The sequence below is a fragment of the Ictalurus punctatus genome, chromosome 1 (assembly GCF_001660625.3).
Source record: "Ictalurus punctatus breed USDA103 chromosome 1, Coco_2.0, whole genome shotgun sequence".
Lineage (NCBI taxonomy): Eukaryota > Metazoa > Chordata > Actinopteri > Siluriformes > Ictaluridae > Ictalurus > Ictalurus punctatus.
This window is the reverse complement of record NC_030416.2, coordinates 27,778,608-27,806,025: the sequence shown is the minus strand read 5'-3', so window position 1 is coordinate 27,806,025 and position 27,418 is coordinate 27,778,608. Positions and strand designations below refer to the sequence as shown.

Below are 27,418 nucleotides of genomic sequence, written 5' to 3'. Positions count from 1 at the left end.
AATAAATAAATTAAAAATTCCATGGTGTGTACTTAAATTTTTCACATGACTATATATAATTAACCATCAGAATCTGGCTACTACTTGACATTTTTGTTACGCCAACATTTGCTGTTACTAAATTAAGGTCAATTCATCTTTTTTTCTTGCAAAATGAACACCTACAGGACGAAATATTATCCTTCTATATATTGGTTTCGCCAAGGCACAAATTACATGAATACACAGACTTTAATCTCACTAGGTGTGTGTGTGTAAGTAAGGTAATGAATTAGGAAAAGGCACAGTATACATGTTTCATATTGTAACTATTTATTTTTTCTCTATTTAACATTTATATATGATCTATTATGATCAGTGACTTTCCAGATCAATGGTTCTCCAGAGGCTTCTGTAGGAAGTTTCACTCTTCATCATGTCCTTTCTGTAGCAAGGAAAAAAAGATGTTACCATGTCAACTATCCAAGGAAAAACTCTTGTGGATCAACATTTTTGTTTATTATAAAATTGACAACTTGCCTTAGAGCCTGTGTCACGGCTCTTAGCCCTCAGCTTGTTAACCTGAGACTCTGCAATATCAGCTCTTTCCTCTGCCTCATCCAGCTCATGCTGCAGCTTGCGGAACTTGGTCAAATGGGAATTGGCCTGCTCCTCCTAAAAATACCAACATAGTTAATGGAGAATATAAACATGACAACTGATAAAAAATTTAGAAATTTAGTCCATAATTAACTTACTGCCTCCTCTGAAGCTCTCTTGTAGGATTTAACCTTTAGCTGGAGTTTGTCTACTAGGTCCTGTAGACGGGCCAGATTCTTACGATCCTCTTCAGTCTACAGAAACATGGGGTGGATGTATTGATTTTTTTATGGTCTTGCTTGTTAAAATGATGCTAGATTTGCAACTTTACTGATAAGAAATAGAACCTGATAAGTGAGCTCTTTAATGCGGCGCTCATATTTGCGGACACCCTTAACAGAATCACTGGCTTTCCTCTGCTCCATCTCCACTTCAGTTTCCAGCTCTCTGACCTAAAAATGTTTTGAAGAGAAGAATTTAATCAGTATAGAAAATGTAGGTTTTATACTGCATGTGTTAAACAAAAATATATTTGTTTTACCCTGGCTTCCAGTTTCTGGACCTGCTTCTTGCCACCCTTCATGGCGATTTGCTCAGCTTCATCCAAACGGTGCTGAAGATCTTTAATGGTCTGCTCCATGTTCTTCTTCATGCGCTCCAGGTGAGCACTGGTGTCCTGCTCCTTCTTCAGCTCTTCTGCCATCATGGCAGCATCAGTGATTGCTTTTTTGGCTTTTTCCTCAGCATTCCTGCACTCTTGGATAGACTCCTCTGCTTCAGTTTGAAGCTGGGAAATGTCACCCTCCAGCTTCTTTTTCTGATTTAGCAAGCTGGTGTTCTGAAATGTAAAAATGTTTTTTTGACATTGAGTCCCTGATCCCAAATAATAGGCTCTAATTTGTTTGCACTTGCAAGAAGTCAAAATAATTGTCAAAACTACATCACATGCAAATAAGGTTTTGGTTTGTGCTTTTTATGCACTGTGGTTGCAGCGATTTTAAATTTCTAAGAAACTCCCAGAAGAGTCAAACTGAAACTAAACATATCCATAATTGTGCCTCCGGTATAATGCTAATTGTAGGCCGTAAAACGCGAAAAAAAAATGTTTGATAGAAAATAAAGGAATGTATGTTTGTTCATGAGGTCCCTTTGAATGAACATTTTACAGTCTCTATTGAACTGTTGTTGACATTGGAGGTGTGAATATCTAATGTGAAACCAATGTTTTTATTATTTAAAGAAAGCTTTTGATAATTTTAATAAATCGAGAAATAATCCTGATGAGCCTTATTGTATCTAGCTATTGAATGGTATAATTTACTGGCAAATCTCAGTATACCGTTAGTAAATCAGTTTGCAGGTTTTATGGTTATATGAACACATCATTAATATATCAGTATTTTAGAATAATTTAAAAAAAAAAAAAAAAACAGGTAGTGCTTTAGTTTTATAAAGTTACACTTAAAATATTTTATAACTTTTATTCCACCATATCTACCATGTAATCGAAAACAGGAATCCATATACTACCTGAGAGTGCAGTAGCTGAACCCTCTCACTGACATCCAGCAATTCTTGCTCAGCCAGTTTGCGGCCTCTCTCGGTCTGCTCTACCAGGGATCTCAGTTCATCCAGTTCAGCCTGGATTAGATTGTTGCGTCTCTCCACAATAGCAATGTTTTCTTTGAGATCATCGTTAGCACGGAGAGCATCATCCAGCTGCAGCTGAGTATCCTGTAAAGTACAGATTTTTCAATTAATTCTTGTAATTCTGCTGATAAACAAGGATTAATCATTAATATGCTGGGACTAGTTGTGCATGCCTTCATATGTCCATGGAGATTCTTCAGTTGTTTCTGAGCCTCTGAAGCCTGCCTGTTAGCCTGGCTGAGCTGGATCTCCATTTCATTTAAGTCACCCTCCATCTTCTTCTTTATCCTCAGGGCCTCATTTCTGCTCCGAGTCTCAGACTCTAGAGAGCTTTGCAACGTGTCCACCACTCTTTGTTGGTTCCTCTTGGCCTGCTCCATTTCCTCATCTTTTTCGGCCAGCTTACGCTCAATGTCAGCCTTCACCTGGTTGAACTCCAGCTGAGCCCGCAAGATCTTTCCTTCTTCATGCTCAAGAGATCCCTTTTATTAACAAATCATGAACAAGATATATAAGAGGCCACAATAGCTCATCACACTAGATAATGTTTAAGTTAAATTAGGTTGCAACTAAATATTGAAATATTCGACCTAACTTTTTTTTTTGATAATTGTTTTATATGGATTCTTGATGAAGAAAGGGATACATTTCCTTTGCAAAAGACCTTAAATCTCTTACCTCAGCTTCTTCTAGAGCACACTGAATCTCGGTCTTCTCCTGCTCTAACTGTTTTCTTGCTTTTTCCAGCTCATGAATACTCTTCCCACTTTCACCAAGTTGTTCAGTGAGATCAGAAATTTCCTCTGTTTAATTGAAAACAAGGGATTAACACACCATCTGAAAAGCAAATATTGTTATTTTGAACAGTGTACCAATAATGTTAACCTTGCAGGTTCTTGTTCTCCCTCTTCATGGTTTCTAGATGGTCCAAAGACTCCTCATAGGAATTCTTCAGTTTGAAGAGCTCAGTACTTAGAGATCTGGCCTCTTTCTGAGAGCTTTCCAGCTCAGACTGGGACTCTTCATACTTTTGTTTCCACTCAGCCAACACCTGATAAAATTAAGCACAGATATACTTGTATTACCTCAGGAAGATTTCATGTAACGATAAGGTAGACAATAAGAATATGTTCTCTTATCTGTAGGTTAGATTTTACAATGCAGTTAATTTGTGAACAACCATTTTTGGACTGCACTGGTAGATCTAACCAACATTTTACCATGCATAGTTAGGGTTAGGGATAGATTTTGATTATTTTACTGCATGTTCTTTATATGCCATTGCATTGGATTTATTAAAAAAAAAAAAAAGGACTGATGTCTGGTCTTGTTCACTATTGTGTACGTCTTGTACACATGAATATATGAGCCAAATGTATAGGAATTATCAAAATACAAAGAAAATATCAGTGTATGCTCATTTGGTACCTACCTTGTCAAAGTTTCTTTGCCTCTTGTCCAGAGCAGCAGCAGCAGCATTGGACCTTTCCACATCAACCATGAGATCTTCAATCTCATTTTGCAGTCTGTGCTTTGTCTTTTCCAGAGAGGAACATTTGGCATTCACAGCTTCCACAGCTTCTTCTGCATCTTGCAGACGCTGAGCAAGTTTTTTCCTGATTTAAGTAAACATTACATAAGTATATATTATATAACACACTTCACAGCTGATAGTTTGTACACAAACCTGGTTATGTAGGATTTATCTTTTACCTTGATACCATGATACAAATGAAATTTAACTCAAAAACCATTTTTTCTAAGATATCAAACAAAACTCAGTAAATTGTGATTATATGAACAGTACGCTATTATGTAAAAGGCACTTACTTTGCATCCTCCAGCTCTTCTGTTCTCTGGATGGCATCAGTTTCATACTTGGTCCTCCACTGAGCTACCTCAGAGTTTGCTTTGGAGAGACTGCGCTGCAGCTCAGCTTTAGCCTCCTGCTCCTCTTCATACTGCTCTCTGAGCAGGTCAGAATCATGACGAGCCGACTGCACTGCATGAGCCAGGGCATTCTTGGCCTGAAAATCAGTTGGTAGCTTGGTTAATAAGTAGTGTTTTTGTTTGGTGGTTTTAAGTGTTGATTATTGTACTTTAAAATACCTTGATTTCCTCCTCCAGCTGTCTCTTGAGATCCTCAAGCTGCTGGGTGTAAGATTGTTTCCCTCTTGTCAGCTGAGAGACCAGTGAATCCTTTTCTTCCAGTTGTCTGGAAAGCTCACCTGAAATATTAAGGCAGATGTAAGATTCACATTCACTGTATGAATATAGTTTGCTTCTTTTTTTTTTTTTGCTGATAGGCTTACCATTTTCAGTCTGAAGCTTTGCCTTCTGCATTGAAAAATCATTGATTGTGCGCTGGCCTTCCTCAGCTTTGGTTCGGAATTCAGTCATTTGGTCCTCCAGGGTTCTACACATTTTCTCCAGGTTTGCCTGAAAAATTTGAGACATTTTGGTGTGCTCCTCTTAAAGATAGAATTAACATATCTGTATACACTATACATAATTATTCATTAATACCTTGGATTTAACAATCTGCTCCATGTTGGAGACCACGTCATCCAGCTCCAGTCTCAGTTCACTCTTCTCCTTCTCAAGCTTCTGCTTCACTCTCTGAAGGTTGTCAATCTGTTCTCCCAGGTCTGCCACACTATCAGCATGTTTCTTTCTTAGAGTTGCAGCAGTGGCCTCATGTTGCAGGGTGGACTCTTCAAGGTCTCTACGAAGTTTCTGGAACTCAGCCTCTCTCTTCTTGTTCATTTCAATCTGGGCAGCAGTGGCCCCACCAGCCTCCTCCAGCCTCTCACTGATCTCCTCCAGCTCTCTTGCCAAATCTGCCCTTTGCTTCTCAACCTTGGCACGAGCTGCTCTCTCCGACTCCAGCTCTTCTTCAAGTTCTTCAATACGAGCCTATTTCCAGAACATTGTCAATTTTAAATTTCTTATTTTAACAATACAAGCATATACAACCCCAAAGGTGGGACGCTGTGTAAAATTGCTATTTTGTCATTTCTAATTTGAACAGTTTTAACAAACATACACTTGCATTTAGTTTCCTCCTATTACCTGCAACTCCTTCAGTTTCTTCTGGAGTTGGACTCCCAATGCTTGTTCATCCTCAATCTTACTATTCAGCTGGCTGATCTCAAAGTCTTTTCTGCAGAAACAAATGGATATTTCAGTTTTTTCTATTATAAATGTCCTGGATTTCACAAAATATATTTTTGAATTCTTACTTCTTAAGCCTCTCCTCCATTTGCTGCTTGTCATTTTCCAGATCCATGACATTCTCTTGAGTCAACTTCAAGTCACCCTCAAGTTTTCTCTTGGCTCGTTCGAGATCCATTCGAATTTTCTTTTCTTGCTCGAGAGAACCCTCAAGCTAGAGAATGTTAGAAGGAAAGGAAATTTCACAAAATTTAGGATCCCGCTTAATAATCTGCGAAATTAAGTTTTTATAACATCTAAGTTACTCACGTCATCAACTTGCTGCTCCAATTTAGCTTTGGCTTTGGTCAGAGTGTTGACTTTGTCCTCTTCACTCTGCAGATCATCCAGTGTTTGCTGATGAGCTTCCTGGAGAGCTTTCTTCTCCTTGGTCAGCTTGGCAATGATTTCATCCAGAGCAGCCATTTCCTCAGTCAGGTTTTTAACCTAAAATTTACAGAAATGCTTCAGTACCTTGAAACAATTCATACTTCTACCATGGACAAGCTGAATTTAACTAAAGTAAGTTACCTTGTTCTCAGTGGCATGCTTTTCTTTCTCTACTTTGGCCAGGGTAAGCTCCAGATCATCAATGTCTTTCTTCAGCTCAGAGCATTCATCCTCAAGCTTCCTCTTCTTTGCAACCAACTCAGCATTCATTTCCTCTTCATCTTCCAGTCTCTCAGTCAACTCTTTGCATTTAGCTTCAAGTTGGATCTTATTCTTAATTAGACCCTCACATCGCTCCTCCGCATCAGAAAGATTATCTTGCTCCTACAAGTGTAAGTCAAATTTTAATAGTTTGGCAGAAAATTAATTATTGTGCCATTCAAATAAATAATGGCTTGAAATACGACTTAAAAATATCAACAACAGAAATCCTAATATTTCTATTCTTTGATTCTTTTTTTTCTTCTTTTTTTTTAAAACAAAACTTACAGATTGGACTTGGAGCTGCAGGTCATTCTTCTCTTGGAGGAGAGTAACCATTTTCTCTTCCAATTCTTTCTTGCGGGCTTCAGATTTAGCATAGGCCTCCTTCAACTTTGTGAATTCTTCTTTCATGTTGGCCATTTCTTTCTCAGCCTCAGCTGACCTCAACAGAGGTTTGATCTTGAAATACAACTTCATCCAGGGCCAATTCTTCACACCCATGAAAGCACGGACATTCCACTGGATTACCAACAAGGCATCCCTGCAAAGATTACATTTCAATATATATTGATATCTGTTCTATAAAGGATTTGTTTAAAAAAAAAAAAGAAAAAAAAGACATTTGACAGCAGGTATAACCTACCTTCTCTCAACAATCTTCTGAAATTCAATCCTTGAGAGAAGTCCACGAGCCCTGGCCTGAATACCAGTAAGGATGAGTGCAAGGCGATCATCTCGCATCTCCTCAAGAGTACCCAGAAGACCAGCCTTGAAGAACACCTACACAGAGATGGGTACATGAGAGATTATGTGTTAGAGAAAAACAGTGGAAGTTACTTATTTGAAATGTATTTTGTAGAATCCTTATACCTTTGTGTGTCCCAGTTTATACTGGTTGTGGTCAATGTCCAGAGAGCCAAGTAGTTTCTCTGCACCTTTCTTGTTGTCAATAAACTGCCCCTCAGGAATAGCAGCAGGATTCAGGATACGGTAACTGAATAGGAGTTAGGGAAGAAGAAGAATCTTAAATATGGGCAGGTATTTTCAGTTCAGATAAAAAGTCATTCATTTTAATAACAAAACTCACCGTTGTCTAAAGTCACCATACAGGATTCTGTTGGGGAAGCCTTTTCTGCAGATTCTGATACCTTCCAGTACACCGTTACAGCGCAGTTGGTGCATTACAAGAGGATTCTCCATGGCCCCAGGAGTCTTCGTCTCATTGGGGATGATGCAGCGGACAAAGTGTGGGTGTGTGGACCTCAAATTTGTCATCAACTTGTTCAGGTTCTCCTGTAAATAGCATTACAGCATGTTTATGTTAGATCACTACATATATGTTACTGCACTATAGTGTAAGAAGTGGTTAATAACTCACGCGGTGGAGAGCAGACACAGTCTGGAAAGAAGAACCCTTCTTTTTTGCACCTTTGCCACCCTTTCCACCGGATTCTGCAGCTGTTTAAAATGAAACCACTGTAGTGTCATCAGCAATAGAAAGTATAATTGCTATCATTTTTGGGGGACCAGACATGGTCTTTAATTAGAATACGTGTATGGACACAGCATTTCAGTAGTTCATTTTTGTTGAGAACAAGTGAAAACAATGCTATGCTCAACTGTATTTCAGCTTCTGCAGGCATTACAAAATGCCAAATATATGCCTTTTATATATATATATATATATATATATATATATATATATATATATATATATATATATATATATATATATTACTGCATTTAATCTGTTCTCTGCACCCATGAATCACGAGATACATACTTAAATTGCATTTTGTTTGAGAATATTTTTTCTAACCATATTTTTGTTTTGTCCACCTCCTTTACTTTGAGAGTCATCCAAAGCTTATATATATATATTTGCTTATATTATATATTATATATATTTGGTCACAAAGTCTTGGACCAGCTTAGAAATTTAAAGCAAGGTTGTTTATTATAATGTTCCAACCCACCCTTCAGTCATGTTTACTTGTACACTTCTCCAGACATGCATTCTCATTCTGGATGCCTGGATTATCGAGAATAGCTTTCCATTAGTCTACAGTTTTGAGCCATTAGTCTCCAATTCTCTAAATACGCTTACCTGAGTCAGCTCCAGCATAACCAGCAAAGAGAGTGGCCAACAGCTTCACTGTAGACTTTTGGAAAAGTCCCACAACAGTTTCATTGAGTGGATCCTTGTTCTTCACCAGCCAGTTGTTAATGTTGTAATCAACAGTGCCAGCATAATGAACTAGGGCAAAGTGAGCCTCTGGTTTACCCTTCACAATCCTGGGTTTCTGGAAGTTAGCAGATTTGCCCAAGTGATTGTCATAAAGCTTAGCTTTGAATGTGGCATCACTGGCTTTGGGAAACATGCACTCCTCTTCAAGGATGGACATGATACCCATGGGCTGAAAATCAAAGAGCAAGTGGTCAATGAGATATAAAAAAAAATATTTTTGAGAAAATAAGGCAATTTTCTTTTCAATTTATGCTTAATATTAATATTGCTTACCTTTTCAATAAGCTCAATACAAGCCTGCAAGTCCATGCCGAAGTCAATGAATGTCCACTCAATACCCTCTTTCTTGTATTCTTCTTGCTCCAGCACAAACATGTGGTGGTTGAAAAACTGCTGCAACTTCTCATTAGTGAAGTTGATACACAGCTGCTCAAAGGTGTTGAACTGGAGTAGAAATACAGAATCATCATAAAGTACACAAAAATAACAGCCGCAACATGAACGAAAAACTGAAAGCAGTACTGATTAGCACATACATCAAAGATCTCAAATCCAGCGATATCCAGCACACCAATGAAGTACTGGCGAGGCTGCTTGGTGTCCAGAGATTGGTTAATTCTCACAACCATCCAAAGGAACATCTTTTCATATACTGATTTTGAAAGTGCACCAATTGCATAGTACACCTAAAAAATACAAGTGTTAAGAATGATTAAGACTATATCTTTAGCAGAGGTAAATTATATAAAAGAGAAAATGCCATTTTATTACCTGTTGGACATTCTGTCCCTTGGTGACCCACTCATTTCCTACTTTGACTCTTGGGTGGCACAACCCCTTCAGCAGATCGGCAGAGTTCAGGCCCATCAGATATGCGACTTTGTCAGCATCTGTTTAGGTAATGAAGATATTGTGAATTGATATATTTCAAATTGTTACCTTAATTTGCAATACACGACAAAGGTGTCTGATGAATATCACTCTTATATGAAGGTTATGCAATTAGCACTGACCTTCAGTGCCGTCAGCCTCAGCCTGCTCCTCTCTCTGCTTTTGCTTGAACTTCATGTTGCCAAAGTGCATGACGGCACCAGTCAGTTTATAGATACCATTCTTCTCTTCTTGGGTAAAGCCCAGCACATCAAAAGCTTCCTGTTGACCAAATACATTGTATTATATGTTGTATGATGGATCGAAAAATATTAATAGATTTTAAATTGTTAAAGGTTTAGCCTTAAAATTGTATTAAAGTTTTATATGTACGTCAGTAGCCATAAGCTCATCAGCATCATTAATAGATGCCACTTGGGTCTCTCCTTGGGAGATGTAGGCATAGTCATAGGGGTTGTTGGTGATGAGCAACATTTCTGAAAGATAAACAAAATACATATTCACATATTCATCTACACATGTCAGCAAATCATTAAGGCCCACATGCCATACACCTGCCTTACTTTTAACCCTTTTCTTTTAATTAACACTTATGCAATTATAGGAGTTATAGCAGAGGATATGTGAGGGAAAACCCTCTATTTGGTGCTGCCTGGAAAGGATTAACTATGAACATAATGGATAAAACAGCAAAAGCAACAAAAATGATGTGTTATATATCAAACATAGCACTCTGTAATGTAGGCAGAACCATTCACCCACCCAGCAATTCTGGTTTCTTTTGAGACAGGATCTGATAGAAGATGTGGTAGTCTCTCTCAGCCTTGAGCTGAAATGTCACACGAGACTTTTCTAGAAGATCTGGAAAGAAATTTACATGTTATAATGTGTACTGTGTAAGCATTTCTTTGGACCTTTTGAATATTTATATGATTTAGATTTGTACTTACAAGTCTCAATGTCAGCAGAGGCCAATTTTCCACTGACACCAAAGTGGATACGAATGAATTTGCCCTGTTCGTAAATAAGACCATGTAAGTTTTACACATTTCCTATGTTCTTACAAGATACATATAAATGGATATGAAATAAACTTACAAAACGAGATGAGTTGTCGTTTCTGATGGTCTTGGCATTACCAAAGGCCTCCAGTGCAGGGTTACACTGGATGATTTGATCCTCCAGGGTACCCTAAAAGATTATCATATGCATTAAATGGATTGCATTTAGGACAACTGTGGGTACATCTTGTTAATAAAACTATTCAGTAACCTTTTTCTCCAAAGATGCATCTTTCTTTCCAGGTGCTGCTGCAATGCTAGCAAAGTACTGGATGACTCTCTTGGTGTTGACAGTCTTTCCTGCACCAGATTCTCCACTAGTGATGAAAATTGTTAGTCACTTATTCATAATAATTATACACCATATTGTATGTGTCTTTAAAAATCAGGGTAAGTTTTTTTACTTACGTGATAAGGATCGACTGGTTCTCTCTGTCTACATGTTACAAATGTGGAAAAATAAGATCTTAGGCATGTTGACAGACAACTGTACATACCTGTAATGTGAATGGTATTACAATACATTAACTTTACCTGCAAGCATGTACTGGTAGGCATTATCAGAAATGGAGAAGATGTGAGGAGGAGCTTCACTCCTCTTCTTGCCTCTGTAGGCAACGACAACTTCCTGGTTGTACACTGGCAGCCACTTGTAGGGGTTGACAGTTACACAGAAAAGTCCTGAGTAGGTCTGTAGAGGAATGAAAGGATGGAATTAACATGTGGCATCTGTATGTTTATTGTGTAGTACGGGTGTCCATATCACTCACATAGATCATCCAGGCTGCGTAACGCTCTTTGAGGTTAAACAGCACGGCAGGTTCATGCAGGAAGGTGAACATTGCCATGTCCTCAATTTTATCGAACTTTGGCGGGTTCTGAGGGTGAACATCACACTCCTTCACTGTCACAGTCTGTGAAATAGAGAAACAATGGCTTAGACCTTTTGAAGTTTCAAAATGATTCTTAATCATTAGTTTCAGTTGAAATCTTAGTTTCACTTGGACCAAGATCTATACCTTTCCAAACTCTGTATCAACAGTGACTTTGTCTCCATCTCGGCTGGTGACAGAGGCCTTGACATACTCGACTTCAGGATCCGGCACAAAGCATTCCCGCTTCATGTCAAAAGGACGAGTCTGGGCCTCCAGTCGCTCCTTGTCAGACTTGCGCAGAAAAGGTGCTGCGGCACCAAACTCCTCCATTAATGCGTCCGCCATCTTTCTAGAGGACTTAGGACATTCAATAATTGACACATATGTAATGAGTAATGCAAAAGGAGGTGAAATTAGATTTTATAAAACAGGTCTTTGTTTTACAATTTGCAAAAAAAAATTCTGATATTCAAAACATAAAGCAAGCACATTTGAACTATTTGCTGATCTATAGATAAGTAATACCTACATGTTATGGCAAACAAGCAGCTAAAATGTTTTGTGCTTGACCTGGAAAAGATAAAAATTTTAAAAGATTTAAAAAGATCTTTAAAAAACTCAATTTAGCAGACATGGGATTTGCATCGAATTGTTGTTATAGACCAAGTCTTATTTTATTACACTATTATTAATATACCGGTAGCATTGAAAAATTTAGACATGACTTACCTTGAGGTGTAGTGATGTATGTGGTTAGAGCCTGTCTGTGGGTCTCTTTATATTATGACTGAATAGAAGCAGTATGGCAAGAATGCCCATGATGGTGACGTTGACATGCTCTATTTGGTTAGGTGCATGTAGCACATAGCCCTTTTTGGAACACAGAAAGTATGCTAAAAGGAAGCCATCGCAGAGCAGCTGGCATAGCCAGAAAAAAATGAAAAGGGTCTAAATAAGAATGGGCCTCTATAGTGTATATGGTAATGCAGTCCTTTTTTTTCTCTCTTATTTCCTTTTCTGTCACCCATCACATGATTGGGAATATGTGTCAACGTGGATAGTGGATATGTATATCTGAACTTCCAGCGCAAGCTGTTCTTCTCAATCACAGTATATCACCCGCTAGGAATTTCACAGGTTATCTTTGTGTCCAGGGATAAAAGCAAGGAAACAATGCAGAGCAAGCTTGAGAACACTGTAGAACAGTACTAAAGGTAAAAGTGGAAATCTAACAACCATAACCTTGGATTTGCTTGAACCATGGAAGACAGGTTTTGTCTTTGTTTGCATGCATCCTGTCAGCAGTTCTTACAAACATTTATTTTAAATTTTTTAACAGCACACAAGTTGGCATGCTTTTATTGAATGAAATAATATTTTCCTCCTTTACATATTTTTCATGTTTCGCTGTTTCATACTCTTTTTTCCCCCTCTTCTTCTTCTTCTTCTTCTTCTTCTTCTTCTTCTTTTTTTTTTTTTTTTTTAAAACAAACTACAACCATCATCTTTGCATATTTGCCCACTCAAAATTAAATGCCCTTGGACGTACTCTGTTAAAATCAGGAAAGTAAATAATTAAAGGAAACCCAGTTTTTGTAACCCTCAACAATGCTTATTGTTTCCTTGGGAGAGGTCGTTTTTGTGACTATACTTATTTAGGTCCTACAGTACATGACTAAAGATTTAGGACATAAGGACAACTTAATAACAACTGGACATTCTAGTTTTCAATAGAATTATGTGGTGAAATATTAACACAATTACACCAACACAGTGAGGGATTGATGGTCATAAACCAGACTCACACGTTATAATATAATGGTAGATTTTATTGTGTTATACGGATGATGTACAAATAGTAGATTAGTAACTATAAATATATTTCAGCAAAAAAAAAAAATCTTGTCTCTAGGGCTGAACAGAGTTACTCATAACAAGAACATATTGATAAAATATTAGTTGGTGTAAACTGATTCAGGTTTTTAATTGATAAACAGACTTAGTCTAGAATTAAAATTTTCTTCTTCTTGATATTATGCTAGCATGTTTTAATGGACCTTAATATATCACTACTTTATTAGGTACTCTTGGTATATCCACACTTGTATAATATGACAGTGAATGTGTACTGTATGGTAATAGATGTCCAACAAGACCAGAAAACAAAACCTATTATCAAATTTGCATCATCACACTGGAAAATGTAACCTTATTTTAAGCTGCATTCTGGAGCAGGATAGTTGTGCTGAAAAGGACCATTGTGTAAACGTGCAAAGCAGATTATTCTAGATTTAGACTATTATCACCATTGTCAGTTGTTTTGTACTAATCCATCATCCATGAACCTTTGAAGCAAGTCAGGCCTGTCCTGACCCTATGTCCCTCAGTTGAAACGCTACCTCTCATCAACGCTTGGACAATCTATTCTAGGCTCCTGACATTCTTTTTGGTGCCCCATTGTCAGCTGTCTGATTGGTCTGGATTATCATCATGCAGGAGCAGAGACTGAAGAAACAGTGGTACTCCTCTTGTGTTGAAAGCTGTAACCCGAGCTTCCTTTTGTCAAACACTGCACTATTATTAGGAAGTTCTTGCATCTGTTCTGAACAAAAGGTGTGAGAAACTGCCTGTCAGTTTTTTTCATGTTTTAAGAACTTGGTTTACAGCAGTGACTGCAGTACCAAATTAAAATATTTTATGCTACATTATTTTGATTTTTACTCCTGATTTGGCTGATAAAGCCATTTTTTCCCTGTCTTTCTAGTTGGATCTTCGTAATAGATGGAAGAAACAATTGGCGATTCACTGGTGGAGCAACAAAATGTACAATATACACACAATGTATAAAATACTATAGAGTCAGCTCCAGAATTATTGGCACTTTTCATAAAACTAAACAAAAAGTAATTTATGAAATGAGTAACAAAAAAAGTAGCCTATTTTCTTTTTCTCTTAACAGAACACTGGTTTCATTGTCAGTTTTACATTATATATTTGAAATAAATGATCGCACTAAGGTTCTTCCTGTAATGTTAAATACATTTGAAGAACACTCTCCATGCATGTCATAGCCTATGACAGCATAAAAGTTTGTTCAAAATATTCCAATCCAGTATGGAATCCTATGTTTGTGAATTTAAAGCTAGTGCAACATAAATAAGGAGTAGCTGAAACCACAAGCTATATGTTGAATCTCAAAAGTCTTATTATTGGGCATAAAACCTTATACTGCATACTCTATTTTGTGTACTTACTTGGGGAGTTGGAAGCCATTTGAGATTTATCCATCGAGAACAGTTTTCTCTCAATTAACCTGCAAATGCTATTTACAGATGCTCAAGGATTCCAGTAGCCTATGATTACACCATACACACATACATAGTTAAAATAACACAAAATCCTTAATTTATATTAGACTAGAACTATCTGACAATGTCAACACTGTTTATGGAATTAAACAAGCTAGAGGTTAGCTTGCTACCTAACTAACATTTGCAGCACATTATTACAAGAGCACATTTAGAGATCTCATTCATTCTGCAATATTGTAAAAATTCTCACATTTATTACAATGAATCAGCACATTAACTAATGCTTGACAACAGTTAGCTAATGTTAGTTGCTAGTGTAACTGAGTGTAAATCGATTCAATTATTGCATAAATGGGGACAGCGCCATCTATGGGGCGAGTGATGGCATTTAGTGAGTGGAATAGGGACCGCCCACAGCACAGTTAATGTGAAATGCTGTGGGATTGATTTATTCCCTCTGTTATGATCTCCTTATTTCCCTTTTGTGTCTCCATTGTGCAGCATTATGAGCCACTTGCAGGGAACAGACTGCCCAGGCAAGACCGTCACACTAGCAAACAACTAGATCCATCTATAGATGGTAGCTAACATTAGCCATAAGGAATCAGATCTAGATACAGTTGCTAGCAACTCTACTTACATGCCTGTTTTATGTAGGCTCTTAATTAGATATGCATGAATAAAACTAATATTAATATCAGCAAATACAACAAACAAATAAATAAGGTTTACCTGTTGAAAGAATTGCAGCTCAGAAACACTGGGTCTGTTTATCCAATGCAGATGGAGTCAAACGTAGGGATTGTGTCTATTACCAGGCCTGGTGACAGATAACTTGGAAACATAACTTGGGTCCAGGGCTCAGTTGGAAATGGAGATGTGAAGCCATCTTGTTAGATCACACCCAGGCTCAAGTATGTAGATGTTGTAGATTAATTAGACCAAACCTCTCAACTAGGGAGTGGTCTCTCTCCTACTTATAGGTGAGAGACTTATAGGTCTCTATCCTACTTATAGGGCATAACCCAGGTGAGAGTGAGAATCCTCCTTTTGTTTAAATCTTGAGATTATATGTTTTGGACACTTGGGTAAAGGGAGTTACAAAGCGGTCTATTGATCACTTAGTGGTAAGTTTGAGTCACCACACAGGGTTGCAGCCAGGTGGATCTGGTTAACCCAGGAGAGCTTTCCTGGGAGCATCAAATACAGGCTTTGGTGAAAGTGCAATTTAACTTCCACATTCAAAAAGAATTTTATTGTGTACAGAGTGAAGACAGAGAAATCTATGTTTAAGGCAGCTGCAAAAAGCTGTAGCCAGAAGACTGTACATATCATAGTAGGAACACAGACTTAAAATCTAGTGACAGTTAAGACACAAAATAAATTTGTATCAAAAAAGTCACTATGATGCATGAGAGAAACTGATTTGATTGGATATTCCAGCAGCACAATTAACCAAACCTTTTAGTAATGTATTCTTTTAAACCCACCTGTTTACAAATGCACCACCCTTATGTGCGCCAGTGTATAAAAGGATGCTAAAATATACACAGCATCTCAACATCTTGTTTTTGCACATGCACTAATAAAAAAAATCCCCTTTTTTGCCTCATTTATTAGTTTTACTAACATGTATTAGGGTCTGGATACTTTTTCAAATAACTAATTTATGTAATGTAACTTTAGTCAGAAAAAATGCACGCTAAGAAGGATGGTTAGAATTTAAAGTACTTATTTATTCTACATCAGAGGTTTAATGGACATATGATCAAAAGATCTGCAAATACTTCTGAAGGAAGGTTCACTCTTCATCATGTCCTTTCTGTAACCAAATAGAGAAGAGATTTGCCGTACTTAATTTTACAGCCTATATTGTCCAGGTCAATGTGTTTTTATGAACGCTATTGGTTAAACGTAAAAACTTGATTACTTGCCTTAGAACCAGTGTCACGGCTCTTAGCTCTCAACTTGTTAACTTGGGATTCTGCAATATCAGCTCTTTCCTCAGCCTCATCCAGCTCGTGTTGCAGCTTGCGGACCTTTCCAAGATTGCCATTAGCTTGCTCCTCCTTAAAAATAAAAACACAGTGAATGGCAAATACAAAACATGGTAAACAGTAAAAATATTGTAGGTTAGTTCAAGCAGTGAACTTACAGCCTCCTCAGCAGCCCTCTTGTAGGACTTGACTTTCAGCTGGAGTTTGTCTACTAGGTCCTGCAGACGGGCGAGATTCTTACGATCCTCTTCAGTCTACACGATAAAAAGCAGGAAGATGTGCTGAAGAATGCCAATTCTTGTTTCTTAACATTATTAGCAAATAATGCATTTGTGCAAATTGAACTTTGATAATAAGAAAAATAACCTGGTAGGTCAGCTCCTTAATACGGCGCTCATATTTACGAACGCCCTTAACTGATTCACTGGCTTTCCTCTGTTCCAGCTCTACTTCACTTTCCAGCTCTCTGACCTAAACATTTTTAATGGAAAAATGGAATTAATGTAATAAATGGGCTATTTTATAGTACTGGCATCAATCAGATGAAGATGAATTAATAAATATACCCTCGCTTCCAGTTTCTGGACCTGCTTCTTGCCCCCTTTCATGGCGATTTGCTCAGCTTCATCCAGGCGGTGCTGGAGATCTTTAATGGTCTGCTCCATGTTCTTCTTCATGCGCTCCAGGTGAGCACTGGTGTCCTGCTCCTTCTTCAGCTCTTCTGCCATCATGGCAGCATCAGTGATTGCTTTTTTGGCTTTTTCCTCAGCATTCCTGCACTCTTGGACAGCCTCCTCTACCTCAGTCTGAAGCTGAGAAGTGTCTCCCTCTAATTTCTTCTTCTGGTTCAGCAAGCTAGTGTTCTACAGTTATACACAGTCATAAAGTTACAGTTAAAATATTCTATAGTTTTTATTCTATAGTTTCATGTAATCGAAAACAGGAATCCATATACTACCTGAGAGTGCAGTAGCTGAACCCTCTCACTGACATCCAGCAATTCTTGCTCAGCCAGTTTGCGGCCTCTCTCGGTCTGCTCTACCAGGGATCTCAGTTCATCCAGTTCAGCCTGGATCAGATTGTTGCGTCTCTCCACAATAGCAATGTTCTCTTTGAGATCATCGTTAGCACGGAGAGCATCATCCAGCTGCAGTTGAGAATCCTGTAAAGTACAGATTAAGTCATTTCACTGAAAATGAAATAATTGTATACTGTGTCATTAAGAAACTGTCATTAATCACAAATTGTCAACCATTAGTTTGGCATACCTTCAAATGTCCATGGAGATTCTTCAGCTGTTTCTGGGCCTCTGCAGCCTGCCTGTTAGCCTGGCTGAGCTGGATCTCCATCTCATTTAAGTCTCCCTCCATCTTCTTCTTCACTCTAAGAGCTTCATTTCTGCTGCGAGTCTCAGACTCTAGAGAGCTTTGCAGGGTGTCCACCACTCTTTGTTGGTTCCTCTTGGTCTGCTCCATCTCCTCATCCTTTTCAGCCAGTTTACGTTCAATGTCAGCCTTCACCTGGTTGAACTCCAACTGAGATCTAAGGATTTTGCCCTCTTCATGCTCAAGAGATCCCTGTTAGTAATACATAATAAGAATTAATGGGTTTTTTTGTTAACATTTATTCAAAATGTATTTACATTCTGACCAAATCCTTCTGCATTGATATATTTTGATTCACCCTCATTCTGCTTTGTTATAAACGTGCAGGGAGAGTAAAATAATGAAATAAGACAATTTTTCTGAATTCACCTCTGCTTCCTCAAGAGCAGATTGAATCTCTGCCTTCTCCTGCTCCAACTGTTTCCTTGCTTTTTCCAGCTCATGAATACTCTTTCCACTTTCACCAAGTTGTTCAGTGAGATCAGAAATTTCCTCTGTTTAATTGAAAACAAGGGATTAACACACCATCTGAAAAGCAAATATTGTTATTTTGAACAATGTTCAAGTAATAGCAACCTTGCAGGTTCTTGTTCTCCCTCTTCATGGTCTCCAGATGGTCCAATGACTCCTCATAGGAATTCTTCAGTTTGAAGAGCTCAGTACTTAGAGATCTGGCCTCTTTCTGAGAGCTTTCCAGCTCAGACTGGGACTCTTCATACTTTTGCTTCCACTCAGCCAAGACCTGTGAAAATTGAGTATTCCAGTAGCAAGATTTCATGTGAAGCTAAAATAGACAATAACAATATGTTCTCTTATCTACAAGTTAGATTTAACTAAATTAATTGAATTAATTAATGACCAGATTCGAAGTATGACCAGTGACCAAGTATCACTTGTTTATGTATGCATAAACATACACTGTACATAAAGAATGAATGCACTGTTTGGATTTCTCAGTAGACATGTCTTTAATACCAAATTCTGAAGGAATCATCAAAATATCAAGCGAGTATCAGTGTGTTTGTCAAACCTTGTCAAAGTTTCTTTGCCTCTTGTCCAGAGCAGCAGCAGCAGCATTGGACCTTTCCACATCAACCATGAGATCTTCAATCTCATTCTGCAGTCTGTGTTTGGTCTTTTCCAGAGAGGAACATTTGGCATTTACAGCTTCCACAGCTTCCTCTGCTTCTTGCAGACGCTGAGCAAGTTTTTTCCTGATTTAAGTAAACATGTTAAATAAGTATATATTATATTACACACTTCACAGCTGATAGTTTGTACACAAACCTGGTTATGTAGGATTTATCTTTTACCTTGATACCATGATACAAATGAAATTTAACTCAAAAACCATTTTTTCTAAGATATCAAACAAAACTCAGTAAATTGTGATTATATGAACAGTACGCTATTATGTAAAAGGCACTTACTTTGCATCCTCCAGCTCTTCTGTTCTCTGGATGGCATCAGTTTCATACTTGGTCCTCCACTGAGCTACCTCAGAGTTTGCTTTGGAGAGACTGCGCTGCAGCTCAGCTTTAGCCTCCTGCTCCTCTTCATACTGCTCTCTGAGCAGGTCAGAATCATGACGAGCCGACTGCACTGCATGAGCCAGGGCATTCTTGGCCTGAAAATCAGTTGGTAGCTTGGTTAATAAGTAGTGTTTTTGTTTGGTGGTTTTAAGTGTTGATTATTGTACTTTAAAATACCTTGATTTCCTCCTCCAGCTGTCTCTTGAGATCCTCAACCTGCTGGGTGTAAGATTGTTTCCCTCTTGTCAACTGAGAGACCAGTGAATCCTTTTCTTCCAGTTGTCTGGAAAGCTCACCTGAAATATCGAGACAAGTTGAAGATAAATTACACTATATGAATATGGTTGAATTTTTGGTTGCTGATAGGCTTACCATTTTCAGTCTGAAGCTTTGCCTTCTGCATTGAAAAATCATTGATTGTGCGCTGGCCTTCCTCAGCTTTGGTTCGAAATTCACTCATTTGGTCCTCCAGGGTTCTACACATTTTCTCCAGGTTTGCCTGAAAAATTTGAGACATTTTGGTGTGCTCCTCTTAAAGATAGAATTAACATATCTGTATACACTATACATAATTATTCATTAATACCTTGGATTTAACAATCTGCTCCATGTTGGAGACCACGTCATCCAGCTCCAGTCTCAGTTCACTCTTCTCCTTCTCAAGCTTCTGCTTCACTCTCTGAAGGTTGTCAATCTGTTCTCCCAGGTCTGCCACACTATCAGCATGTTTCTTTCTTAGAGTTGCAGCAGTGGCCTCATGTTGCAGGGTGGACTCTTCAAGGTCTCTACGAAGTTTCTGGAACTCAGCCTCTCTCTTCTTGTTCATTTCAATCTGGGCAGCAGTGGCCCCACCAGCCTCCTCCAGCCTCTCACTGATCTCCTCCAGTTCTCTTGCCAAATCTGCCCTTTGCTTCTCAACCTTGGCACGAGCAGCTCTCTCAGCCTCCAGCTCTTCTTCTAGCTCTTCAATACGAGCCTATTTCCAGAACATTGTCAATTTTAAATTTCTTATTTTAACAATACAAGCATATACAACCCCAAAGTTGGGACGCTGTGTAAAATTGCTATTTTGTCATTTCTAATTTTAACAGTTTTAACAAACATACACTTGCATTTAGTTTCCTCCTATTACCTGCAACTCCTTCAGTTTCTTCTGGAGTTGGGCTCCCAATGCTTGTTCATCCTCAATCTTACTATTCAGCTGGCTGATCTCAAAGTCTTTTCTGCAGAAACAAATGGATTTTTCAGTTTTTTTCTGTTATAAATGTCCTGGATTTCACAAAATATATTTTTGAATTCTTACTTCTTAAGCCTCTCCTCCATTTGCTGCTTGTCATTTTCCAGATCCATGACATTCTCTTGAGTCAACTTCAAGTCACCCTCAAGTTTTCTCTTGGCTCGTTCGAGATCCATTCGAATTTTCTTTTCTTGCTCGAGAGAACCCTCAAGCTAGAGAATGTCAGAAGGAAAGGAAATTTCACAAAATTTAGTACCCCGCTTAATAATCTGCGAAATTAAGTTTTTATAACATCTAAGTTACTCACGTCATCAACTTGCTGCTCCAATTTAGCTTTGGCTTTGGTCAGAGTGTTGACTTTGTCCTCTTCACTCTGCAGATCATCCAGTGTTTGCTGATGAGCTTCCTGGAGAGCTTTCTTTTCCTTGGTCAGCTTGGCAATGATTTCATCCAGAGCAGCCATTTCCTCAGTCAGGTTTTTAACCTAAAATTTATAGAAATGCTTTAGTACCTTGAAACAATTCATACTTCTACCATGGACAAGCTGAATTTAACTAAAGTAAGTTACCTTGTTCTCAGTGGCATGCTTTTCTTTCTCTACTTTGGCCAGGGTAAGCTCCAGATCATCAATGTCTTTCTTCAGCTCAGAGCATTCATCCTCAAGCTTCCTCTTCTTTGCAACCAACTCAGCATTCATTTCCTCTTCATCTTCCAGTCTCTCAGTCAACTCTTTGCATTTAGCTTCAAGTTGGATCTTATTCTTAATTAGACCCTCACACCGCTCCTCCGCATCAGAAAGATTATCTTGCTCCTACAAGTGTAAGTCAAATTTTAATAGTTTGGAAAAAAATGGAATTCTTGCTGCAATAAATTACATTATGTTATGAAACTACATAAAAATAACAAAAACAGAAATGCTCATATTTGTCATTTTTTATTATATCTACAGAACTTACAGATTGGACTTGGAGCTGCAGGTCATTCTTCTCTTGGAGGAGAGTAACCATTTTCTCTTCCAATTCTTTCTTGCGGGCTTCAGATTTAGCATAGGCCTCCTTCAACTTTGTGAATTCTTCTTTCATGTTGGCCATTTCTTTCTCAGCCTCAGCTGACTTCAACAGAGGTTTGATCTTGAAATACAACTTCATCCAGGGCCAATTCTTCACACCCATGAAAGCACGGACATTCCACTGGATTACCAACAAGGCATCCCTGCAAAGATTACATTTCAATAGATATTGATATCTGTTCTATAAAGGATTTGTTTAAATTAAAAAAAAAAAAAAAAAAAAAAAAAGACATTTGACAGCAGGTATAACCTACCTTCTCTCAACAATCTTCTGAAATTCAATCCTTGAGAGAAGTCCACGAGCCCTGGCCTGAATACCAGTAAGGATGAGTGCAAGGCGATCATCTCTCATCTCCTCAAGAGTACCCAGAAGACCAGCCTTGAAGAACACCTACACAGAGATGGGTACATGAGAGATTATGTGTTAGAGAAAAACAGTGGAAGTTACTTATTTGAAATGTATTTTGTAGAATCCTTATACCTTTGTGTGTCCCAGTTTATACTGGTTGTGGTCAATGTCCAGAGAGCCAAGTAGTTTCTCTGCACCTTTCTTGTTGTCAATAAACTGCCCCTCAGGAATAGCAGCAGGATTCAGGATACGGTAACTGAATAGGAGTTAGGGAAGAAGATGAATCTTAAATATGGGCAGGTATTTTCAGTTCAGATAAAAAGTCATTCATTTTAATAACAAAACTCACCGTTGTCTAAAGTCACCATACAGGATTCTGTTGGGGAAGCCTTTTCTGCAGATTCTGATACCTTCCAGTACACCGTTACAGCGCAGTTGGTGCATTACAAGAGGATTCTCCATGGCCCCAGGAGTCTTCGTCTCATTGGGGATGAGGCAGCGGACAAAGTGTGGGTGTGTGGACCTCAAATTTGTCATCAACTTGTTCAGGTTCTCCTGTAAATAGCATTACAGCATGTTTATGTTAGATCACTACATATATGTTACTGCACTATAGTGTAAGAAGTGGTTAATAACTCACGCGGTGGAGAGCAGACACAGTCTGGAATGAAGAACCCTTCTTTTTTGCACCTTTGCCACCCTTTCCACCGGATTCTGCAGCTGTTTGAAACAAAGCAATATTATATTTTGCTGATGACAATACTTAATAAAGTATTGTCATCAGCAATTTCATGCATATTAGCTTTCCTTTTCCTTTCAAGTATATTAGCTTTCCTCATTTTCTTTTGTCTTGCAGCCAAAGACAATCTCTGATGAGAATACAATTCTGGAGAAACTTTTAATCAAGTGTGGTGAGAATGATAACAAACAGCCCTACACTGATATGCTTTGCTTCTGTAGCCTACCCAACCGTCCATTCTGTGCACTTTTAATGGAGTATTACATAGTCATGTTAAGTCCTTATAATGGATGTTTAACTGAACCTTGTAAAATATACTGTTAGTTTGAATTGCATGTAATCTTTTCTTTGCTTTTGTCACACAGATACATGCTTAAATTGTGTTTTATTTGTCAAAATAAAAAAGTCTTAAAACTGAGCTTGTTTCTTAGTATATTCCAGCACACCTTTGAGCCAGGCACCTCCTGTCATTTATTCTCATTAGAGAATGTCATTTTGGCCCCATGACAGTAACTTTCCATTAGTCGACAGGTTTGAGCAATTAGTCTCCAATTCTCTAAATACCCTTACCTGAGTCAGCTCCAGCGTAACCAGCAAAGAGACAGCCCAACATCTTCAGTGTAGACTTTTGGAAAAGTCCCACAACAGTTTCATTGAGTGGATCCTTGTTCTTCACCAACCAGTTGTTAATGTTGTAGTCAACAGTGCCAGCATAATGAACTAGGGCAAAGTGAGCCTCTGGTTTACCCTTCACAATCCTGGGCTTCTGGAAATTATTAGATTTGCCCAAGTGATTGTCGTAAAGCTTCGCTTTGAATGTGGCATCACTGGCTTTGGGAAACATGCACTCCTCTTCAAGGATGGACATGATACCCATGGGCTGAAAATCAAAGAGCAAGTGGTCAGTATTTTTAAATTTTTTTTAAAATAGATTTCCTTAAATTAAAAATAAATAAAGTGATATATTTTTCAATTTATGCTTTAATTTGAGTGCTTACCTTTTCAATAAGCTCAATGCAAGCCTGCAAGTCCATGCCGAAGTCAATAAACTCCCAATCAATACCCTCTTTCTTGTATTCTTCTTGCTCCAGCACAAACATGTGGTGGTTGAAAAACTGCTGCAACTTCTCATTAGTGAAGTTGATACACAGCTGCTCAAAGGTGTTGAACTGCAGTAGAAATATAGTATCATTCAGATAAATGAATTTTGGATGAAGCCCAAAATGTATAAAAAATTTTCAGCAACATGAATGAAAAATTAAAAGCAGTATTGAATAACACATACATCAAAGATCTCAAATCCAGCGATATCCAGCACACCAATGAAGTACTGGCGAGGCTGCTTGGTGTCCAGAGATTGGTTAATTCTCACAACCATCCAAAGGAACATCTTTTCATATACTGATTTTGAAAGTGCACCAATTGCATAGTACACCTAAAAAATACAAGTGTTAAGAATGATTAAGACTATATCTTTAGCAGAGGTAAATTATATAAAAGAGAAAATGCCATTTTATTACCTGTTGGACATTCTGTCCCTTGGTGACCCACTCATTTCCTACTTTGACTCTTGGGTGGCACAACCCCTTCAGCAGATCGGCAGAGTTCAGGCCCATCAGATATGCAACTTTGTCTGCATCTGTGTATATAATGAAGATATTGTGAATTGAAATATATATATATATATATATATATATATATATATATATATATATATATATATATATATATATATATATATATAATATATGAAGGATAAGGCAAATTAGCACTGACCTTCAGTGCCGTCAGCCTCAGCCTGCTCCTCTCTCTGCTTTTGCTTGAACTTCATGTTGCCAAAGTGCATGATGGCACCAGTCAGTTTATAGATACCATTCTTCTCTTCTTGGGTAAAGCCCAGCACATCAAAAGCTTCCTGTTGACCAAATACATTGTATTATATGTTGTATTATGGATCGAAAAATATTATTAATAGATTTTAAATTATTTAAGGTTTAGCCTTAAAATAGTTTTATACGTACGTCAGTAGCTATAAGCTCATCAGCATCATTAATAGATGCCACTTGGGTCTCTCCTTGGGAGATGTAGGCATAGTCATAGGGGTTGTTGGTGATGAGCAACATTTCTGAAAGATAAACAGAATACATATTCACATATTTATCTACATGTATTGTATGTACATGTCAGCAAATCATTAAGACCCACTGCTGTACACCTCCTTTCTTACTCTATGTCCGTTAACTCATTTATTAATTACTAACATTTTTACTGATAGAACTTTACTAGTAGATCTATTTCCTGAACCTGTAAAAGCAACAAAAATGATGTGTTATATATCAAACATAGGCCTCTGTAGTGTAGGCAGAAAAATTCACCCACCCAGCAATTCTGGTTTCCTTTGAGACAGGATCTGATAGAAGATGTGATAGTCTCTCTCAGCCTTGAGCTGATACGTCACACGAGACTTTTCTAGAAGATCTAGAAAGAAATTTACATGTTATAATGTGTACTGTGTAAGCATTTCTTTGGACCTTTTGAAGATTTATATGATTTAGATTTGTACTTACAAGTCTCAATGTCAGCAGAGGCCAATTTTCCACTGACACCAAAGTGGATACGAATGAATTTACCCTGTTCGTAAATAAGACCATGTAAGTTTTACACATTTCCTATGTTCTTACAAGATACATATAAATGGATGTGAAATAAACTTACAAAACGAGATGAGTTGTCGTTTCTGATGGTCTTGGCATTACCAAAGGCCTCCAGTGCAGGGTTACACTGGATGATTTGATCCTCCAGGGTACCCTAAAAGATTATCATATGCATTAAATGGATTGCATTTAGGACAACTGTGGGTACATCTTGTTAATAAAACTATTCAGTAACCTTTTTCTCCAAAGATGCATCTTTCTTTCCAGGTGCTGCTGCAATGCTAGCAAAGTACTGGATGACTCTCTTGGTGTTGACAGTCTTTCCTGCACCAGATTCTCCACTAGTGATGAAAATTGATTCATATGTTCATCATAAAAAATACACTGTATTGTATATATCTTTGAAAATTGGAGCACGTTTTCTACTTACGTGATAAGGACTGACTGGTTCTCTCTGTCTACATGTTAAAAATGTTTAAAAAAAAAAGAAGAAAAAAAAAAGAAATATGTTAGACATTGACAGACATACCTGTACATACCTGTAATGTGAATGGTATTACAATACATTAACTTTACCTGCAAGCATGTACTGGTAGGCGTTATCAGAAATGGAGAAGATGTGAGGAGGAGCTTCAGTCCTCTTCTTGCCTCTGTAGGCAACGACAACTTCCTGGTTGTACACTGGCAGCCACTTGTAGGGGTTGACAGTTACACAGAAAAGTCCTGAGTAGGTCTGTAGAGGAATGAAAGGATGGAATTAACATGTGGCATCTGTATGTTTATTGTGTAGTACGGGTGTCCATATCACTCACATAGATCATCCAGGCTGCGTAACGCTCTTTGAGGTTAAACAGCACGGCAGGTTCATGCAGGAAGGTGAACATTGCCATGTCCTCAATTTTATCGAACTTTGGCGGGTTCTGAGGGTGAACATCACACTCCTTCACTGTCACAGTCTGTGAAATAGAGAAACAATGGCTTAGACCTTTTGAAGTTTCAAAATGATTCTTAATCATTAGTTTCAGTTGAAATCTTAGTTTTACTTGGACCAAGATCTATACCTTTCCAAACTCTGTATCAACAGTGACTTTGTCTCCATCTCGGCTGGTGACAGAGGCCTTGACATACTCGACTTCAGGATCCGGCACAAAGCATTCGCGCTTCATGTCAAAAGGACGAGTCTGGGCCTCCAGTCGCTCCTTGTCAGACTTGCGCAGAAAAGGTGCTGCGGCACCAAATTCCTCCATTAATGCGTCTGACATCCTGAAATCTAGAGACTGTCCTACCTGCTTTCAAGCCTTCAAGTTTTCTCTTTGTTCTGCCAAGTTGATGTTATGCTAACAGTGAAAGGAAGAATTGATCAGCTTTGATTACGTTCTTACTCCTTTGCTACACTACTAAAAGAATTATGATAAAATTAAATTACAATAACACTACGTTCCAGGTACACAATATACAAGATCATACTAAATCTGCTATAGCCCAATGATCTTTAAATAAAATAAACAGAAGTCATTAGGTATTGTAATGCTCCACAAGAAGCTTTCTGGTAGGATCTTGTCTTCTCCACTTACCTTCAGGTAGTGGAGTGGTGTGTCCCTGTAAGACTCCATGAACCCTTTTAAAGGGAATCAATCATCCTAAAAAGGTCATATATGGATGACCAATGGTCCAGCTAACTTGAAAATCCCCCCCTGCCAATTGGAGGAGGTTTCCAAGGGGCTGTCATATATGGCATTTGTTTTGTTAGCAACAGGTTTCAAGGAGGAAATAACTCAGATTTTTATAGAAACATCATTACCACCACCCTTACTAGGAACTCCTTTTACAATGTTATGTCAGGTTACAAGAACAACACTGAAAGGATGAGGTCCAATTTGACAATCTTCTCAGTGTAGTCTGTTTTTCTAAATTCTAATTATTTCAAATGTTTAATTTTTTTTATTGACTTAGTTGCCTGATTATTATTGTGTC

General features: G+C 38.0%; 2 protein-coding genes across 2 annotated transcripts; both read right to left on the bottom strand.

Annotated features, from left to right (window-relative positions):
- Positions 1-291: 291 nt before the first annotated feature.
- Positions 292-12,001, bottom strand: LOC108261464 (myosin-7). Its single transcript, XM_053683557.1, has 39 exons — positions 11,901-12,001; positions 11,701-11,741; positions 11,316-11,528; positions 11,067-11,210; positions 10,831-10,987; positions 10,705-10,732; positions 10,508-10,613; positions 10,334-10,426; positions 10,186-10,249; positions 9,998-10,096; positions 9,608-9,711; positions 9,358-9,496; positions 9,116-9,234; positions 8,881-9,030; positions 8,618-8,788; positions 8,204-8,513; positions 7,475-7,554; positions 7,184-7,389; positions 6,967-7,090; positions 6,740-6,876; positions 6,382-6,637; positions 5,974-6,216; positions 5,713-5,889; positions 5,472-5,617; positions 5,302-5,392; positions 4,756-5,145; positions 4,542-4,668; positions 4,339-4,457; positions 4,060-4,256; positions 3,662-3,845; positions 3,115-3,280; positions 2,908-3,032; positions 2,403-2,711; positions 2,110-2,313; positions 1,121-1,417; positions 927-1,031; positions 738-833; positions 516-654; positions 292-420 (listed from the first exon to the last, which is right to left on the bottom strand). Exons 3-39 carry the CDS (start codon positions 11,514-11,516, stop codon positions 404-406), a joined length of 5,820 nt encoding a protein of 1,939 aa, XP_053539532.1. The 5' UTR covers positions 11,517-11,528; positions 11,701-11,741; positions 11,901-12,001; the 3' UTR covers positions 292-403.
- Positions 12,002-16,197: 4,196 nt separating this feature from the next.
- On the bottom strand, positions 16,198-27,112 carry LOC108261465 (myosin-7). Its single transcript, XM_053683563.1, has 38 exons — positions 27,019-27,112; positions 26,506-26,781; positions 26,257-26,400; positions 26,021-26,177; positions 25,875-25,902; positions 25,680-25,785; positions 25,506-25,598; positions 25,358-25,421; positions 25,170-25,268; positions 24,812-24,915; positions 24,567-24,705; positions 24,311-24,429; positions 24,076-24,225; positions 23,789-23,959; positions 23,361-23,670; positions 22,692-22,771; positions 22,401-22,606; positions 22,184-22,307; positions 21,957-22,093; positions 21,590-21,845; positions 21,202-21,444; positions 20,941-21,117; positions 20,700-20,845; positions 20,529-20,619; positions 19,983-20,372; positions 19,769-19,895; positions 19,574-19,692; positions 19,295-19,491; positions 18,895-19,078; positions 18,441-18,606; positions 18,234-18,358; positions 17,748-18,056; positions 17,438-17,641; positions 17,046-17,342; positions 16,846-16,950; positions 16,638-16,733; positions 16,413-16,551; positions 16,198-16,300 (listed from the first exon to the last, which is right to left on the bottom strand). Exons 2-38 carry the CDS (start codon positions 26,704-26,706, stop codon positions 16,284-16,286), a joined length of 5,820 nt encoding a protein of 1,939 aa, XP_053539538.1. The 5' UTR covers positions 26,707-26,781; positions 27,019-27,112; the 3' UTR covers positions 16,198-16,283.
- Positions 27,113-27,418: the final 306 nt, after the last annotated feature.

What these genes read in the sequence shown, in the direction of transcription:
- LOC108261464 (XM_053683557.1), bottom strand. Translation starts at nt 11,516, where the DNA reads ATGGCGGACGCATTAATGGAGGAGTTTGGTGCCGCAGCACCTTTTCTG. An exon ending in ACGCAGCCTGGATGATCTAT is followed by an intron (nt 10,988 to 11,066) that starts GTGAGTGATATG and finishes ATTCCTCTACAG; the next exon opens with ACCTACTCAGGACTTTTCTG. An exon ending in CAGAAGATTGTTGAGAGAAG is followed by an intron (nt 6,638 to 6,739) that starts GTAGGTTATACC and finishes TAATCTTTGCAG; the next exon opens with GGATGCCTTGTTGGTAATCC.
- LOC108261465 (XM_053683563.1), bottom strand. Translation starts at nt 26,706, where the DNA reads ATGTCAGACGCATTAATGGAGGAATTTGGTGCCGCAGCACCTTTTCTG. An exon ending in CTACCAGTACATGCTTGCAG is followed by an intron (nt 25,903 to 26,020) that starts GTAAAGTTAATG and finishes TTTAACATGTAG; the next exon opens with ACAGAGAGAACCAGTCAGTC. An exon ending in TTACGCTGGAGCTGACTCAG is followed by an intron (nt 22,772 to 23,360) that starts GTAAGGGTATTT and finishes TGTTTCAAACAG; the next exon opens with CTGCAGAATCCGGTGGAAAG.